This window comes from Geotrypetes seraphini, chromosome 11 (assembly GCF_902459505.1).
Source record: "Geotrypetes seraphini chromosome 11, aGeoSer1.1, whole genome shotgun sequence".
In the NCBI taxonomy this organism is placed as follows: domain Eukaryota; kingdom Metazoa; phylum Chordata; class Amphibia; order Gymnophiona; family Dermophiidae; genus Geotrypetes; species Geotrypetes seraphini.
The window spans coordinates 121,052,434-121,070,771 of NC_047094.1; the positions used below are offsets into that span (position 1 = coordinate 121,052,434).

The 18,338-nt window shown below is 42.0% G+C and overlaps 1 protein-coding gene across 1 annotated transcript in view; it reads left to right on the plus strand.

The window, feature by feature from the left end:
• The first annotated feature begins 593 nt into the window (after positions 1 to 593).
• LOC117368875 overlaps positions 594 to 18,338 on the plus strand; it is a 51,728-nt gene continuing 33,983 nt past the window's right edge. The window contains exon 1 of the mRNA XM_033962620.1: positions 594 to 706. Within this exon, the coding sequence (XP_033818511.1) occupies positions 594 to 706 (113 nt within the window). The remainder of the gene's footprint in view (positions 707 to 18,338) is intronic.

Consider the following 18,338-nt stretch of genomic DNA (forward strand, 5'->3'; position numbering starts at 1 on the left):
GAGTTTAGTCTATGAAGTGGACATATGCAAACATTGGGCAGTCCTCAGAATGCTCTGTTGCTATGGGAAACAGAAATTTTTATTTCCTTTCCCTTTATGTTCCATTAGTTTTCTCAAAGCAAAGAGTAATACATACTTCAAACCTCAATTCTGGTCAAAATAATTTATCCTTGGATGCAGTTTCTAATAACAACAACAATGATAATAATAGCAATTTTTAAAGTGGGAGTACTGAGGGAAAATATTTATAATATACCCTGTTGCTTAAACATAAAAGTAGTTACAGGCCCCACTTACTACAGAGTTTCAACTTTAGCTTGGAAAGAGAATTGAAAAGGAGGAGTAGGGAGAATGGTTCAAGTTCCTACTTGTTCAGCAGCCAGGCAGACTGGCCACACAGACCTCCCAGCAGAGCAGTGGCGCACCCTAGGGGGCGATGCAGGGAACCTCACATAAAAGGTTCCAGATACACATCTCACCATAACCCCCTATATTGTATGGGAAGCAATCCATAACCCACCCAAAACCTACTGTACCCAATCAATAGCCCCTAATGCCAGCAGCGACGGCCTTCCGAGCATGCTGCTGATAACATGGCGGCTGCCCGGAGGGAGCTTGGCCCTTCGCTCTGCCCCATTTCCCAACTTCCCGCAGGCCCCTCAGACATCACCCCCGACGTCAGAGGCGAGGGCCGGGCCCTCATAGGGTGAGTCGGGGAATGGGGGCGGAGCTTCTCCCTCAGCGGGGGATTCAAATACCGAGCGCCGGGAGCAGCAGAAGCCTTCTCCTTTGGGCTCCCGTCACAACAGCGGATGCACCCGAGCCCTGAAAATTCCGGCCAATTTGAGAATGGATTCTTGCGGAGAGAGCATACTACGCCAACCATCAAGGCATGTCCGCCTCGCTGGCTTGCAGGGCAGGTGAACTGACAGAGTCAGGCAGTGGCCTCGCCGGAAAATGAGGAGGGCAGGTCACAGAAGCAAAAATGTGCATGCTCCCCCACTGGAAGGCAGGGAGGGGAGTGGGCCTAAAGAGGGATTTTGGCTCAGGTGCTTCCTAGGGAGTTATTTCCTACATAATGCTAATAAAGTTGTGGCCTGTTATTCCCAAAGTAATATAAAGTTGTGGCCTGTTATTCCCAATGTTATATCTCTGTGACTTCTGTTATAGGCCTGGGGGCTGGAGTGAATGAGGTGGTGCAGCCTGCCTATGTTATGCCTACAGGTGACACCTACAAGGGGCCGCTGAAAAGTTCTCAACCCAACCAAGAAGAAAATGATGTGGAGCCATGAAACTTACAAGTTGTTCCACATTTTTCTTGATACTTTTCGTTTCAATGAAGCAAATGTATCTTGTAAATGAGCACAAATATAGGGAAACCAAGCCATTGTGACATCACCGATGAGGATGGCTCTTAGGCATTGGTGGAATGAGGCATTATGACGTCACAATACAAGGGGCTGTTGAAAAGTTCTCAGCCCAACCAAGAAGAGAATGATGTGGAGCTATGAAATTTACAAGTTATGCCACACTTTTCTTGACACTTTTCATTTCATTTCATATCATTGAAACGAAAATTGTCAAGAAAAGTGTGGAATAACTTGTAGGTTTCATGGCTCCACATCATTCTTTTCTTGGTTGAGCTGGGAATTTTTCAGCACCCGTCTCTTATATGTGGACACAATGAGATTAAGATAAGGTTTGGAAGGCTCACAAATCCCACCCTAAGTGTAGTGGTTAGAGTGGAGTATGGGCCCAAGTCCCCATCTTTGTGGTTCACTAAACTACTGGCTACACTACAGACTCAAAGATCTCAATATATATACTTTGGAGGAAAGGCAGGGGAGCGGAGATATCATAGAAATATTAAAATACCTATTTGGCATAAATACCCATGAGGAAGTCTCAATTGAAAGGTAACTCCAGAGTGAGAGGGCATGGGATGAAGTTAAGAGGTGATAGGCTCAGGCTTAATCTAAGGAAATACTTTTTTTTTTTTACAGAAAGGGTGGCAGATGCATGGAATTGTCTCCTGGCAGAGGTGGTGGAGACAAAGACTATGTCTGAATTCAAGAAAGTGTGAGACAGGCACATGGGATCTCTTAGGGAGAGGAGGAGATAGTGGATGCTGCAGATGGGCATATTGGTTGGGCATTTGGCCTTTATCTGCCATCACGTTGCTGTGTAACTATGTAAGGTCTGAGTTAAAAAAAATAATAAAGCAATATTACTAGAGGAATGAATGAAATTTTAAAAATAATGGGGGGTTTTTCTGACGTATGATCAGTCATCAGTTCTTCCTCCAACTATCTTTTTATCCTTAACTATAATTTCAGAGAAAGGAAAATGGTAAAACCAGAGGACATAATTTGAGGTTGAGGGGTGGTAGATTCAAAGGCAATTCTACTTTACGGAGAGGGTAGTGGATGCCTGGAATGCGCTCCCGAGAGAGGTGGTGGAGAGTAAAACTGTGACTGAGTTCAAAGAAGCGTGGGATGAACACAGAGGATCTAGAATCAGAAAATAATATTAAATATTGAACTAGGCCAGTTACTGGGCAGACTTGCACGGTTTGTGTCTGTATATGGCCATTTGGTGGAGGATGGGCTGGGGAAGGCTTCAATGGCTGGGAGGGTGTAGATGGGCTGGAGTAAGTCTTAACAGAGATTTCGGCAGTTGGAACCCAAGCACAGTACAGGGTAAAGCTTTGGATTCTTGCCCAGAAATAGCTAAGAAGAAGAAAAACAAAAAAAATTTAAATTGAATCAGGTTGGGCAGACTGGATGGACCATTCGGGTCTTTATCTGCCGTCATCTACTATGTTACTATATTCCTATTTTTAATTCTGTCATGCTATTAACCATGTAGAATAAATTAAATCGATGCCCTAAGAACTGAAACGAGTTCAGCAGGATTTCTAATCGCTTTTCCCTATTTTTCCCCATTATATCGCCAGCTGTTAATTTAATAGATCTTGCAGGGGGAATAAACATTATGCTCCAGTTGGCAGTAAATGGGCCAAGGCTTCAAAGACTATTTTCCTTTATTGCTAAGTGAAAACATGTCAGATGCTAATTCTGCTGGAATATAAGTACACCGCCACGTCTGAGTGAAATAAATCCTTAAAAGAAGTAAACAACTTCAATACAGAGGGGCAGATTTAAAGGCCGTGAAAAAAAAAAAAAAATCACACTTGCTGCGTCATTGTGGTCTGAGCAGCAGCATTTCGCACCAAGGAAGAAATGAACCCCTCGTAACGGAGATATGCCTGCTTACGACAGCCCTGAAGCCTCACTCTCCACTTTACCGGCTATTCAGTGCAACTTAACACAGGAAAGATGTAAGGAAATGCTCATTCGCCATGCTATGGATGGGTTGGCAGGCGACATGTCCTAGAAATGAATTCTTTCAGTGCCAGCAGGTTGATGATGATCAGATACTGACTGTCCAGCAAGGTCACCAGGATCTAAAAGGTCAGAGTTTCATACAACAACCTCACTAGGCCCCCCCCCCTCTTTTTACTAAACCGCGATAGAGATTATTAGCGCAGGGAGCTGCGCCGAATGTTCCACACTGCTCAATGATATCATAGTGTCACTGCGAGAACTCTAAAGCAGGACCCTAGTCTGTCTTCATCTATACCAACTAGGTGAATGTCACATCGAGCCATGATTGAAAAGTACAGTTTCTAGATGAAATAAACAATTGCACCCTGGAGCAGTTAAGAACATAAGAATTGTCGCTGCTGGGTCAGACCAATGGTTCATCCTGCCCAGCAGTCAGCTCACGCGGCGGCCCCAAGGTCAAGACCAATGCTTCAAATGAGTCCAGTCTCACCAGTTTAGCATGAAGTTGTCCAACTTTGTCTTGAAACCCTGGAGGGTGTTTTCCCCTATAACAGACTCCGGAAGAGCATTCCAATTTTCTACCACTCTGGGTGAAGAACAATTACCTTACATTTGTACGGAATCTATCCCCTTTCAACTTTAGAGAGTGTCCTCTCGTTCTTCCTACCTTGGAGAGGGTGAACAGTCTGTCTTTCTCTACTAAGTCTATTCCCTTCCGTATCTTGAATGTTTCGATCATGTCCTCTTTTCAAGGGAGAAGAGGCCCAGTTTCTCCAATCTCTCACTGTACGGCAATTCCTCCAGCCCCTTAACCATTTTAGTTGCTCTTCTCTGGATCCTTTCAAGTAGTACCGTGTCGTTCTTCATGTACAGATCTAAGCACTGTCAAGACAGGAGCTATTTTAGATCTAATCCTTAATGGAATGCAAGATTTGGTGCAAGAGGGAAGGGAACTGGGGTCCCTTGACAATACTGATTGAAAGATGGCTAAATTTTTGACTTAATAAGTGGAGAAGGACATTATGGAAAATGACTGCATTAGAACTAAACTTTCAAAGGGAAACTCGGCTAAAGTGAAGAAAATGATGAGAAAAAAACCTAATAAACATCTTAGAAAAGTGCTGAAAATTATTTCTATTCTCTAAATTTCTGACTAACTAGATCTCTTGGCATTCTTCATAATTCAATATGTATTTCACTAACATAATCTTTTGTTAACCGCATTGAACTTATGGTTATGCGGTCTAGAAATCTGGTTGTTATGTTATGTTTACTAAGCGGCAGCAAAAAGTAGCCTTTAGTGTCAAGTTTCAAGTTTATTAAGATTTTATATACCGCCTATCAAGGTTATCTAAGCGGCTTTTTACAATCAGGTACTCAAGCATTTTCCCTCTCTGTCCTGGTGGGCTCACAATCTATCTAACGTACCTGGGGCTATGGAGGATTAAGTGACTTGCCCAGGGTCACAAGGAGCAGCACGGGTTTTGAACCCACAACCCCAGGGTGCTGAGGCTGTAGATCCAACCAATGCGCCACACACTCCTCCGCCACTGTCTCCTTATTTAGGTCTTTTCTACACGATAAGGCCACTTTTTTTGCAATGGCTGGACAATGATCAATTTTCCATTTTCCAATTTAATGGCCATGGGTCAGTGTCAGAGAAAAGAAAGAAGGTTTTTGCCTTGGAATGTGTGAGAATAATAAAGTAAAGGCAAGAGAGATGTCTGTTCCCCCTGGTTGTTTTTTTTTTGCTGTCGTGGTTTGCAGCTCTGGAGCTTCGTGGTGGGAGCTGAAGGAGGGAAGACAAATTTGTATCAAAGGACCTTTTCTTCTTTGGGTAATGGGTGAAAATGTGTTTTTTTTCCCTTTTGTTTTGGGAGTGTGAAGCATTGTATATTCTGTTTTAATTTCTTCTCTTTTAGCTTTGTTATGTATGTTTTCTTGTAAACCGCATAGATTTCGGGATATGCAGATATACATGTTTTTAAATAAATTTTAAATTAGATTGCCAGGCTGGACATCTCCCTGTGACTGGTTCAAATCCCACTGATGTTTGTGATCTTGGGCAAGTCGCTTAACCATCAGGTACAAAAATTAGATTATGAAATTTTCAAGTTTTATTTAAAATTTGATAAAACGCTTACAAACATTTCTAAGCGATTTACAATTAAAAACCAGGGTAAAAACACTTAAATCATACCAGACCAAAACAAGACAAAAAGGAAGGAGGGGAGAACTACAAGTGGGTAAATCCAAATAAATCACCTTAAAGGACACATTATTAATTTAGGGAGGGGGGGAGGGGGAGGGTCACTATTCAGTGTGGTGCAAGTGGGCACTATATAGTGCTACTGAAGACTCCGACCACCATGGCACTCTGCAGTTAGGGGTCCTTTTACAAAGCCGCGCTAGCGGTTTTATCGCACGCACCGGATTAGCGCGTGCTAGCCGGAAATCTACCGCCTGCTCAAAAGGAGGCGGCAGCGGCTAGCGTGTGCGGCAATTTACCGTGCGCTATTCCACGCGTTAAGGCCCTAGCCTGGCTTTGTAAAAGGAGCCCATAGAGTCATAGAAAAGACAGCCCTAACTGCTTGGTTAGCTCGGCGGGTATGGCACTGAACGTCAGCTATACCTGAATAACCTCTGGGCATTACAGAGGTTGGGATATTTGCTGCTGATGCCCAGATTTGCCTAGCATGGAATATCTGGATCTAAATTAGCAGGTGGCAGTCGGCATGTAAAAAAAGAAACTCAACTGAATATCGACCCATTAGCTTTTCTCCTCAACCTGGCCGGTAGATTAAACTATGGTGTTATCTAATCCAAAGCTGAGCATTAGAATGAAATTCTTCAGATGTGGTAATTGTGTTGGAGATGGAACAGTTTATTTCTGCATGCAGACACGTCAGCTGCCAATTGTAATAAAAGAAAATGCAAGCCAAGACACTGTTGCATAGTGGAAATGAATCATGCTGACCACATGCCTAGCGTGTTCCAAATTCACTGAGTGCTTTAGAATTTTTACTTGGCAGATTTTTTTTTTGTATAGTAGCATTAACTGGTAGGAGTTCAAGACGAGATGGAATTGTTAAGCTAACATCAGTATGAGCGGAAGTCAGCAGAGTGGGAATTATTCTTTGGTAGAGTGCCACCAGAAATGTAATGCTTTGGGTTTCGAAAGGAGGTGGAAGACCACACCGAGAGGAATAAGAGGTGTCCAGCAAGTTCTTTGCCTTAGCAACACAGCCTCTGATGAAGTACAAGGGTGTGCCAGTGTTGTGGCATGTGGCCACAAGCCAAATCCTTTTTTAGCCCCTTTGGAGCACTGGTGGAGTCAATGGAGCTGAGAAGCTGGTGATTTCAAGACCAGTGTGATTGAAGGTACAAATTTCTCTTTCTCTTAAGAGATAATAATAATAATAACAGTTTATATACTGCAGGACTATGTGAAGTTCTATGTGGTTTACAATGATTAAAAGATGCTACAAATTGAGTAGAATTGCTGGAGAAAGCGCAAGATGGACAAAATGATAAATGACTTCCTCGCACAGATTTACCTATAACTGTTTTTTCTTATCATTGATGATTGCTTAAACTCCGTTTTTACTTAATCTTGGATTTCAAATGATGAGGACTTGAGTGAGATTTAAAATAAAAACTTTTTTTTTTCCTTTTATATACTATATATTAAGTTTGAACTATTTTCTTTTCTTATTTCTTGAATTTTGCTTTCTGTACAAGTATATACTTGATTGTTATATTTGAAAAATTCACAAATAAATAAAAAAAAAAAACACAAATTGAGTGGAATTAACAAAGTTAAAAGCTCTAGGGATCAGTTATTGTGGAATAAGATTGTACAGGTTAGTTGCCTAAATACTTCAAGAACAGATATGTTTTTAGGCATTTCCTAAATTCCCCATAAGTAGTAGGCGTAAGCAATTGTTCTAGATCTTTACCCCATAATGCTGCTTGATGTGAGAAAAGATGTTGATGATGTCTTTTAAATTTACATCCTCTAACCAGAGGGGAAACAAAATTCAAGTGTGAGCTTCTCTTATGTCTGTTGGTTGAGAAAGAGAAAAGGTCAGTTATGTATTTAGGGGCTAAACCGAATAGTACCTTAAAGCAAAAACAACCAAACTTAAACTTCACAGTTCACACGTGCCTCCATCGGCAGCCAATGCAGAAGTCGGTGGGAAGGTGTTACTTAATCGAACTTGGATGATGTCTTGGATATATGGGGAAAGAGAAAGTGGTATATCCAGTACCTCAAATGTGACTGGTCTATTGGATAAACATCCAGTATCCATTCATACACGTTCTTCAGTGACTACAGGGCACCACAAAATCTGGAGCCTCCCTATTTGAGGGGAGAAGGAGAGGAGAGGTCAGCCTAAACCATCCTCACCTACTTCTTCCTCAACCCTTCCCAGGAGGATTTTCTCCAAGTGATCTAGTCTCTCTGAAGATAGAGGGAGGACTGTCTCAAACCTTCAGCTTGTGCAAAACCCTACATCACCTTTAATGCCGCTCAAAATATGATCATATTACTCCTTTGTTCAAATCCGAACATATGCTTCCGATTCCTTACAGAATACCATTCAAGTATAATGCACTCACCTTTCAGATCCAGTCCTCTGGGCTCCCCTTATTTTTGTCTAGTTCTCCAATTCCCTATTCGCCCAAGAGGGATCTTCGCTCTTCTCATCAGCACTTGCTATCTGTGCCATCTTTTAATAATAATAATAATAATAACTTTATTTTTCTATACTGCCACAATCTTGCGACTTCTAGGCGGTTTACATTCAAGAGAGCTGGACATTCAGCGATTTACAATATGCAGATATTTAGAGGAAATACAGAGTACATCAACTTTAAGAATGTGAAAGTATAAAGTGTACAGTACGCTAAGACATTTTCAAGAGGACCTGTTAGGAAAAGGTCGCGAATTACAAAAAATACATCGAAAAATTACAATATACAGTTTAGGAATTTTAAGAGGGGCATATTAGAAGATATGTCCCGGATTGCAAAATACGGTTTGTTTAGGGTGTCAAAGGGAGCAGGACCAGCACACCCTTGCATGGTGTTTGAGAACTAGGATTCATGCCAATTCTTTTCTTTTCCTTTTTTGGGGGGGATTAGGGGTGCTGACATTTTTGGCAACAGGAAGCAAGATGAAGTAAGGTTTGAGTAAAAGGGGGGGGGCAAGAAGAAATTATGTTGGGCAGGGGGAGGGGGAAGGAAGAGGGAGAGATGCTGGACCACATGGGGAAAGGAAGAGGGAAGGAGGCACTCTGTCCTACAATGTTTGGTGGAGGAACGGGTGTCCATCTGTCTATTAGCTGAAGATTTTTGAAGGAAGGAAGTTTTTTTGACACAGCTAAGGTTTCTGTCTAAGACAAATCCTGAGTCAGGGTTTTCAGTATCCTTTAAACTTTTAGGCAGATGTTTCTGAGTATTGACCAGGATTCTAGTTTTTCAGTCATGGCCCCTACACTGTGGAACTTTGTACCACTATAATAAAGGTCAGAAAAATCTCTCAAGAACTTTAAGTCACAACTAAAACCCTATTACTTCAAAAAGGTATTCGATACGACTTCCTTGTACTTTGGTTAACATGTATACTTTTTATGTAACCTTTTGTTGTTTCTCTCTTCATTCTTCCCGTTAACACAGCGTCACTCAAACTTTTTTTTAGCTCCGGCACACTTAGAACATAAGAAAAGCCCTACTGGGTCAGACCAATGGTCCATCAAGCCCACTAAATGGAGCAAATGATTTTCACGGCACACTAAGGGCTCCTTTTACTAAGGTGTGCTAGCGTTTTTAGCGTACGCACAAGATTAGCGCACGCTAGGTGAAAAATTACCACCTGCTTAAAAGGAGGCGGTAGCAGCTAGCGCGTGTGGCATTTTAGCGTGCACTAAGCGCGTGCTAAAACCGCTAGCGCACCTTTATAAAAGGTGCAAATGGAGCCAATGTTTTTCACGGCGCATTATAATTGAAATGATAAAATAGAAAACACCAACAAAAAATTAAATCGGAGCGTTATTTATTTAAAGATCTTTAAGCTATGTGAGACTAAAGTAGAGAGAACAGAATTGCTAATGAATGCGATGGATGGGCTTGTTTTTGAGTGCAAATTAACCCAAAACATGGCTCGATAGCAAACACGCATTTCATCATCCACCATCTGCAATCGTTCTTTTTCCGAATTAATTTCTGTCAGAGCTGAAAATCCAAGTTCACAAAGATAAGATCCAAATGGTAACAAAGCCTTGATTGATTTGTTGCTCAAGTTAAAGCATAAAAACTTGAAAATAAAAAATGACTTGTCGTTAGTTTTCAAGGACCAATCGCATTAAAAAAATGATGCTTGTTTGGGCGGTTGTATCCTTACGCACGCAGATGCTCAAAACATTGACAGACTCTTGCGTACACAACATATGTGCCATCTATTCTTATGTATACTTATGAAGGGAATTTTTTAAAATAAAGTCAAATTCTGGAATCTCTTCGGGGCACATAGCTTGAGAGACACTGTTTTAACGGTTCATATACAGTAACGCGGAAGACAAAGGCGTGCGCCGACAATTGAGCGCAAGACGGAGGCGTGCGCCAAAGAAAAAGACTTTTTAGGGGCTGCGATGGGGGGTTTTGTTGGGGAGCCCCCCCACTTTACTTAATACATATCACGGCGGCGTTGTGGGGGGTTGTAACCCCCCACATTTTAGTGAAAACGTAACTTTTTCCCTAAAAACAGGGAAAAAGTTAAGTTTTCAGTAAAATGTGGGGGTTACAACCCCCCAAACCCCCCAACGCCCCCACAATGCGGCGCGATCTGTATTAAGTAAAGTGGGGGGGTTCCCCCCCACACTCCCCGTCGTAGCCCCTAAAAACAGTCTTTTTCTTCGGCGCGCATCTCCGCACTGCGCTCAGTTGTCTGCTCGCGCCTTTGTCCCGGTGCGCTTTTGACCTGACACCGTTTTAACACATTGTAAGCCTTCCCTTCCTTTGTGAGTCTATTTGTGTTCAGTTAGTTTCCTTGTCATGGTCTATTTACCCTGTCTGTCATTACTGATTTTTTTAAACTTTCACCCTTGGTTTTTAAAATCCTATATGGTATATTTACCCCTCTCCTTCCTTTATCTTGAAATGTTTACAGATTTTCCTGTGCAAGAGGTAATCAACAATTTAAATTATCTCTTCCTTCCAAGAAAGAGGTAAAAGGAGTCAAGATTTTCATTCAATTTTTGACTTTTAAGCTTTCTCAACTTTGGAATGATCTCCCACTCCTTTTAAGGAGTTCTGGTTCCCTTCAACTTTTTCGTAAATCTTTAAAAACTATTTTATTTGCTAAACACTTTGAAAATTAATCTTCCGAAACTTGCAGCCTCTTTTACAAAGCAACGCTAGCGGCTCCTCTGCGCTAACGGCCTCGAAGCCCATAGAGAATTAGATGGCTTCAGGGCTGTTTCCGTGCGGCATCCGCTAGCGTGACTTTGTAAAAGAGGCCGTTGGTCTCATTCCTCATGGTCTTTATTTGTTAAGTTAACTATTGTAAACCGAGTCGAGCTTTCTTGGATTGATGTCTTGGTATATAAAACCAAGCCTAGATTAGATTAGATTATTGATTTATTTTTAACTTTCACCCTTGGTTTTTATTATTTTAAACCGCTTTGTTAATTGCAATATATCACATAAAATAATTGTAGCTGTACAGCACTGATAATTTTAAACTGCACCCTTTACACCATTCACTTGCTGTCATGGGGGGAAACATATGCACTACTCCTTATCTTCTAGTGCGTAATATTAACCCAGGGCTACACCATCAGTGAATGATCAGTAATAAATAAAGGTCTATCTTCCATCTTGACACTAGTTGTTTCGGTTTACTAGGAAATTGAAGATTATAGATCATTTCTCAAGACATACTACAAGTTACACTGACCTCTTCATCATTAAATGTGACAGTAAACAGACCCCCCCCCCCCGGGTAACCCCCATCCCCTAATAGTAGCTTACGAAAGCATGGTTATGAAGGAAATTCAAGAAATGGAAAATAGTGATAAGAAAGTGTTTTGCAACCTTACGAAGGAAGAAAATATAGCAATTGAGTCCCTTAAGAATGACAATAGTATTATCATAAAACCAGCTGTCCAGGGGGGTGGTATCGTGATTATGAATACTAATGAGTGCATGAAAGAAACAGAGAGATAAATAATGGACAGGACTTTTTATGAGAAATTAAATAAAGATCCGACTGAAGCATTCAAGAGAAGAAATAGATTCTACTTTGAGAATGGCCTTAGAGGGAGACTACATCACAAAGAATTTGATTTCTTAATAGTGGATCACCCTAAGATCTCTGTATTCTGTGTATTACCCAAAACTACATAAATCTCTGACTGACACCCCTCCCCAGGTAACCCAAACTTTTTTTGACTGAATACTGACGAAAATGCACAATTCAAAAATCTAAACACATCTACTCTTTAACAAAAGGGTTTCAGAAAGAATTAAATATTCCTTTCCTGCATAATTGCTCATCTTGGTTGAAAGGGTCTGAATGTTCATTCTGGATTATTTGCATAAATTAATCATATCCTGTACAACTAGAAAGGCAAATCATTCCAGTACTAGCAATCAATTCTAAAACCCAACGCAATCTTGCCCCTAGAAGAACAGTCTTTGCTGACAGATTAAATCCTGGCTCTATATATCTTGCGAGGTATAAAACCTGTGATAAAAAAATAGATGAGATTAAAAACTATTAATCATTTTCTACAATGTCTCTCTTGTTCAGTCTGAAACAGTGTTTCCCAATCTTTTTGTGGCTATGGTCCCATGATTATGGCCAAATAAAATTGTGTGACCCCTCTGGAGGTACAGAATAATGATGCACCTAGGTCATGATCCCAAAGGTAGGCTTTGTGACCCCCATTTGGAAGTCTGACCCACATTTGGAAAGTTATGATCTAAGACACAGGTGTCAAACTCAAGGCCCACCTGCCCATTTTATGAGGCCTGCGGTCCGCTGCCCCCGGTGATATCTTGTGGCTGGCTCTCTCCTCCTCATAGCCGCAGTGTACATGAAGCCGCATCGCGCGTCCCGCGTCTCATACAGAAGCACTCCCTCTGGGAAATTTAAAAATTGCCCTTTTAGGGGCACAGTTATCAATGTATGCTACTGTTAAGATGGACTCAAGATATTAGTGGCTAGTAAATAGGTCTCACTGCATATAATGGGCTTGTGCTAAAATAAGAAAAAATAACCCATCTTAAATAGGAAAAAATAATCCATCTTAAATAGGAAAAAATAACCCATCTTAAATAGGAAAAAATAATCCATCTTAAATAGGAAAAAATAATCCATCTTAAATAGGAAAAAATAACCCATCTTAAATAGGAAAAAATAACCCATCTTAAATAGGAAAAAATAATCCATCTTAAAAAGGAAAAAATAATCCATCTTAAATAGGAAAAAATAACCTATCTTAACAGTAGCCCACATTGATAGCTTCCTCCCATAGTGTCAAGAGTTTCAGTCTCTGGTAACCAAAGCTGAGATTGTGATGTCATAATGCCTCTTTTCACCAATAAGAGCCAACCCCATCAGTGATGTCACAATGGCTTGATTGCCCTATACTTGGCTCACTTTTATTACGAACAGCAGTGATTTCAATTTCTAAAAACATTTATTTCTTCTTTAATTAGAGGGGAAGCTACCAGCGTGGGCTACCATTCAGACAGGTTATATTACTTGTAATCCCAATTATTAATTTCTAGGTCTCATTGCATACAATGGGTCCTGTGTTAAAACACCATGAATGATGGTAAAATGATCCTTTTTACTGGTAGCCCATGTTGATAACTTCTCCCCTTATCAAAGAAATATTCCAGAAACATAGAAATGTGATGGCAGATAAAAGGCCAAACGGCCCATCTAGTCTGCCCATTTTAGAAGAATATCATTGCAGGGTTTCAAAGTTGCCAGCCACCGTTACTGGAGCATATTCCTTAGTCATTGCTCTGACTGTGTTTCTTTAAACCAAGTCGACTGCTTTCCGTTTAAAAGACTCATGTTACTTTCATAAGGGAAGGGGTAAAACGCGGACCTGACGGACCTCGCGCCCGTCCTTAAAAATCTGAGGTCCGTGCCACTTGTAGTTAGTTTCTGGCTCTGACAGACCTCGATGACAATTTAGCGCTGACGGATCCGTCTCAGCATAGGGAGGGAAAAGTATTAGGATCCGTCAGCGCTAAAATGTCACCGAGGTCTGTCAGAGCCAGAGACTAGTGCTAGTGCTGGAGCGGCTCTAAAACGAATCCTTTAAGCCGGTTTCCTGCAGCCCCAGTAAATTTAAAAATCGGAGGTCCGCGGCTCTGACAGACCTCGATGACATTTTAGCGCTGACGGATCCTAATACTTTTCCCTCCCTATGCTGAGACGGATCCGTCAGCGCTCAATTGCCATCCAGGTCTGTCGCGGACCTCAGATTTTTAAATGATGTGCGGTTTTAGATCTGCGAGGTCCGTCAGGTCCATGAGGTTCGCGTTTTACCCCTTCCCTTTTCTTTAACAGTGGGCTAGCATCAGAACTCTGGCTAATTCAGCAATTCCACAAAATACGGTAGCTAAGCTCTATTTCAGCTCCTTTTTTTTTTTTTTTTTTTTTTTTGCATAAAGTGCTCTTGTTGCAGAGCACAAACTGAACATGTGATAGCTGAACTAGGTATAAATCATCACAGCCTTTCCATCTGGTTCACGGTCTATTTATACCCCAGTGGCACTAATTATCTCTGGGAGCCTGTTCTGCTAGTAAGACTGAAAAATTGTTCCTGAAGGGTGTGATCACAAATCTACTGATTTTTTTCAAACAGTCTAAATGTCACAATCTTCTTATTTATTTATTTATTAAGGGGGGGGGAGGGGGAGAGGATATGGCAGTAGTCTCCTCTTTTGATCCTCTTTTTTTTGTTTTAAGTTTAATTGGAACCAGTGCATGGATTCTAGTACCATTCCTGGGAGTTTTCCATTCTTTTCATAGACCAACTCCCTCTTTTACTAAGGCGCGCTAATCGAATTAGCACACGCTAAACGCTAACGCGTCCATAGACTAACATGCATGCATTAGCGTTTAGCGCGTGCTAAATCGGTTAGCGCACCTTCGTAATAGAGGGCCCAAGTTTCTAAGTTTCGTAAAATTTGTTATACTGCTAAATAAAACTTCAAGGCGGTTAAAAAAAAAAATACAATTATAAATGCAAACCGTTAACTCCTCTCTTTTACTAAGGCACGCTAGCTGATTTAGTGTGCGCTAATCTTTAGTGTGCGTTATATTAATTAGCAAACGCTAAACTGATTAGCGTGCCTTAGTAAAAGGACTCCTACGTTTTAGTTGTCGTACAAAGGACTAACAAGGCGAACAGACAAGCAGGAACACGAGGGAAATGGTAGAACTACATTATTTAGAGTAAAAGCACAAACATGGAAAGAAAACACAGGGAAAGGGATCTAATGTCAGGTAAGTAAATAAAAATCAGAAAGATCGTGCCCGTAACAGGATGGTTATACATTAAAAGTGTCCTTAATCAAGTAGGTTTTTAATTTGGGCTTGAAGTCAGTTAAAGAGGTGTCTTCTCATAAGTAACTCGGTGTAGCATTCCAGAGGGACGGTGTGCTAACCAATAAAATATGTTTTGAGCGCATTGTACTGATATGTCTTAAAGATGGGATGGCGAGTAAGTTTTGAGATGTGGAGCGGAGGGACCTTTGAGGGATGTATGGAATAAGAAGTCTGTTAATGAAATCTGGAAGATTAGGAACACGGGTTTTAAATGTTAGTAAAAGGATCTTATAGGCCAGTGGGCCTTAATTAACATAAGAACATAAGAACATAACCAATGCCTCTGCTGGGTCAGACCTGAGGTCTATCGTGCCCAGCAGTCCGCTCACACGGCGGCCCAACAGGTCCAGGACCTGTGCAGTAATCCTCTGTCTATACCCCTCTATCCCCTTTTCCAGCAGGAAATTGTCCAATCCTTTCTTAAACCCCTGTACTGTACTCTGCCCTATTATGTCCTCTGGAAGCGCATTCCAGGTGTCCACCACACGTTGGGTAAAGAAGAACTTCCTAGCATTCGTTTTGAATCTGTCCCCTTTCAACTTTTCCGAATGCCCTCTTGTTCTTTTATTATTCGAAAGTTTGAAGAATCTGTCCCTCTCTACTCTCTACTCTCTCTATGCCCTTCATGATCTTGTAAGTCTCTATCATGTCCCATCTAAGTCTCTGCTTCTCCAGGGGAAAGAGTCCCAGTTTCTCCAATCTTTCTCTATCTCTATCTCTCCCTTTCTCTCTCTCTCTTTATATCTCTCTCTCTTTCTCTCTCTCTATTTCTGTCTCTCTCCATTTCTCTCTCTTTCTTTCTAGCTCTCTCTATATATTTTTCTCTGTCTCCTTTTCTCTCTCTCTTTCTGTCCCTCTCTACTCTCTCTATGCCCTTCATGATCTTATAAGTCTCTATCATATAAGAACATAAACATAAGAACATAAGCAGTGCCTCTGCCGGGTCAGACCAGAGGTCCATCCCGCCCAGCAGTCCGCCCCCGCGGCAGCTCAACAGGTCATGACCTGCCTTAATCACCAGAAGGGGCCCCCTTGCCCCCTAGGTTTCTCATCAAAGTCCTATCTTCCCATCAATGTCCTAACCCTCCGGCCTTGCACCTGCACGACCTGGTGAGCTGTCTATACTTATGCAACACCCCAGCACCTCCCTCAGTACCCCACGATCCCCTTTTCCCTCAGGAATCTGTCCAATCCCTGTTTGAATCCCTGTACTGTACTCTGCCGGATCACTTCCTCCGGGAGCGCATTCCATTTGTCCACGACCCTTTGGGTGAAGAAAAACTTCCTTGCATTTGATTTGAACCTATCCCCTCTAAGTCTCCTCTTCTCCAGGGAAAAGAGACCCAGTTTCTCCAATCTCTCAGCGTATGAAAGGTTTTCCATCCCCTTTATCAGACGCGTCGCTCTCCTCTGAACCCTCTCGAGTAACGCCATGTCCTTCTTAAGGTACGGCGACCAATATCGGACGCGGTACTCCAGATGCGGACGCACCATCGCCTGATACAATGGCAGGATAACTTCTTTCATTCTGGTTGTAATACCCTTCTTGATTATGCCTAGCATTCTGTTTGCCTTCTTAGCGGCCGCTGCGCACTGTGCCGTCGGCTTCATTGTCATGTCCACCATTACCCCCAAGTAGCGTAACGTGATTGTACTTCTTTGCATTAAATATAATTGTAATTGAGGTATTTTGCATGATCTGTAAGCATTTTATTTCCTTCTGGGTTATGCTTTTATACTGTCATACTCTTCAGCAATGATGTTGAAGCCAGGAACAATGCAGCAGGTTTGCTATGGCAACGGGCCAAGGGCTCTAAATCTGGTCATTAGCTCCTGGATTCTGTATAGGTCACCAAAATTTGGGTGCCGAACCCATATCCATGCCTAAACTAATTAGTCAATTAGGCCCTAACTATCAATCATCGTAGTTAAGCATTTTAGTGGCATTAATTAAGAGATATGTATGGATCTCCTCTATTCTATAATATGCATGCCTGACTTTCATAGTGCCTTTCCAAATACATATTTTCCCTGTTAGAATAGTCAAGACAAGTTGGAAAAACTCATTTATATTATTATATTGATACACATATAATGTGTGAAGTGTATGCTCAGTGTGACCCTGAAAGCTAAGGGTACTGTGGCAATTGGGTGGGGGGATTAAGTGACTTGCCCAGGGTCACAAGGAGCAGCGTGGGTTTGAACCCACAACCCCAGAGTGCTAAGGCTGTAGCTTTAACCACTGCACTAGTCTAGAAATCAAAATGTAGTAAAAGTGAGCCAAGTATAGGACAATCGATCCATTGTGACATCACTGATGAGGTTGGCTCATAGGCATTGGTGGAATGAGGCATTATGATGTAAGAACATAAGAACATAAGAAGTTGCCTCCGCTGAGTCAGACCATAGGTCCATCCTGCCCAGCGGTCCGCTCCCGCGGCGGCCCATCAAGCCCATTGCCTGAGCAGTGGACTATATCTATCTATACCCCTCAATCCCTTTTTCTTCTAGGAATCTATCCAAACCTTCTTTGAAACCATTTAATGTGTTCCTGTCTACCACAGCCTCTGGAAGCGCGTTCCATGTATCCACCACCCTCTGAGTGAAGAAGAACTTCCTAGCGTTTGTTCTAAACCTGTCCCCTTTCAATTTCTCCGAGTTCCCCCTTGTACTTGTGTTGCCCCATAATTTGAAAAATCTGTCCCTGTCTACTTTTTCTATGCCCTTCAGGATCTTGAAGGTTTCTATCATGTCTCCTCTAAGTCTCCGCTTTTCCAGGGAGAAAAGTCCTAGCTGCTTTAATCTGTCGGTATATGGGAGATTTTCCATTCCCTTTATCAGTTTGGTCGCTCTTCTCTGTACTCCCTCAAGTACCGCCATGTCCTTCTTGAGGTACGGCGACCAGTACTGGACACAGTACTCCAGATGCGGCCGCACCATTGCACGATACAGCGGCATGATGACTTCCCTCGTCCTGGTCGTGATACCCTTCTTAATGATACCCAACATTCTGTTTGCTTTCCTTGAGGCTGTGGCGCACTGCGCCGATGCCTTCAGTGTTGCGTCTACCATCACTCCCAGGTCTCTTTCCAGGTTACTGACCCCTAGTGGTGTTCCCCCCATTTTGTAAGTGAACATCGGGTTCTTTTTCCCCACGTGCATGACCTTGCATTTCCCTACGTTGAAGCTCATTTGCCATTTTTCGGCCCACTTTTCCAGCTGCGTTAGATCCTTTTGGAGATCTTCGCAGTCTTCCCTCGTTTGAGCCCTGCTGTATAGTTTGGTGTCATCTGCAAATTTTATGACCTCACACTTGGTTCCCGCTTCTAGGTCGTTTATGTAGATATTGAACA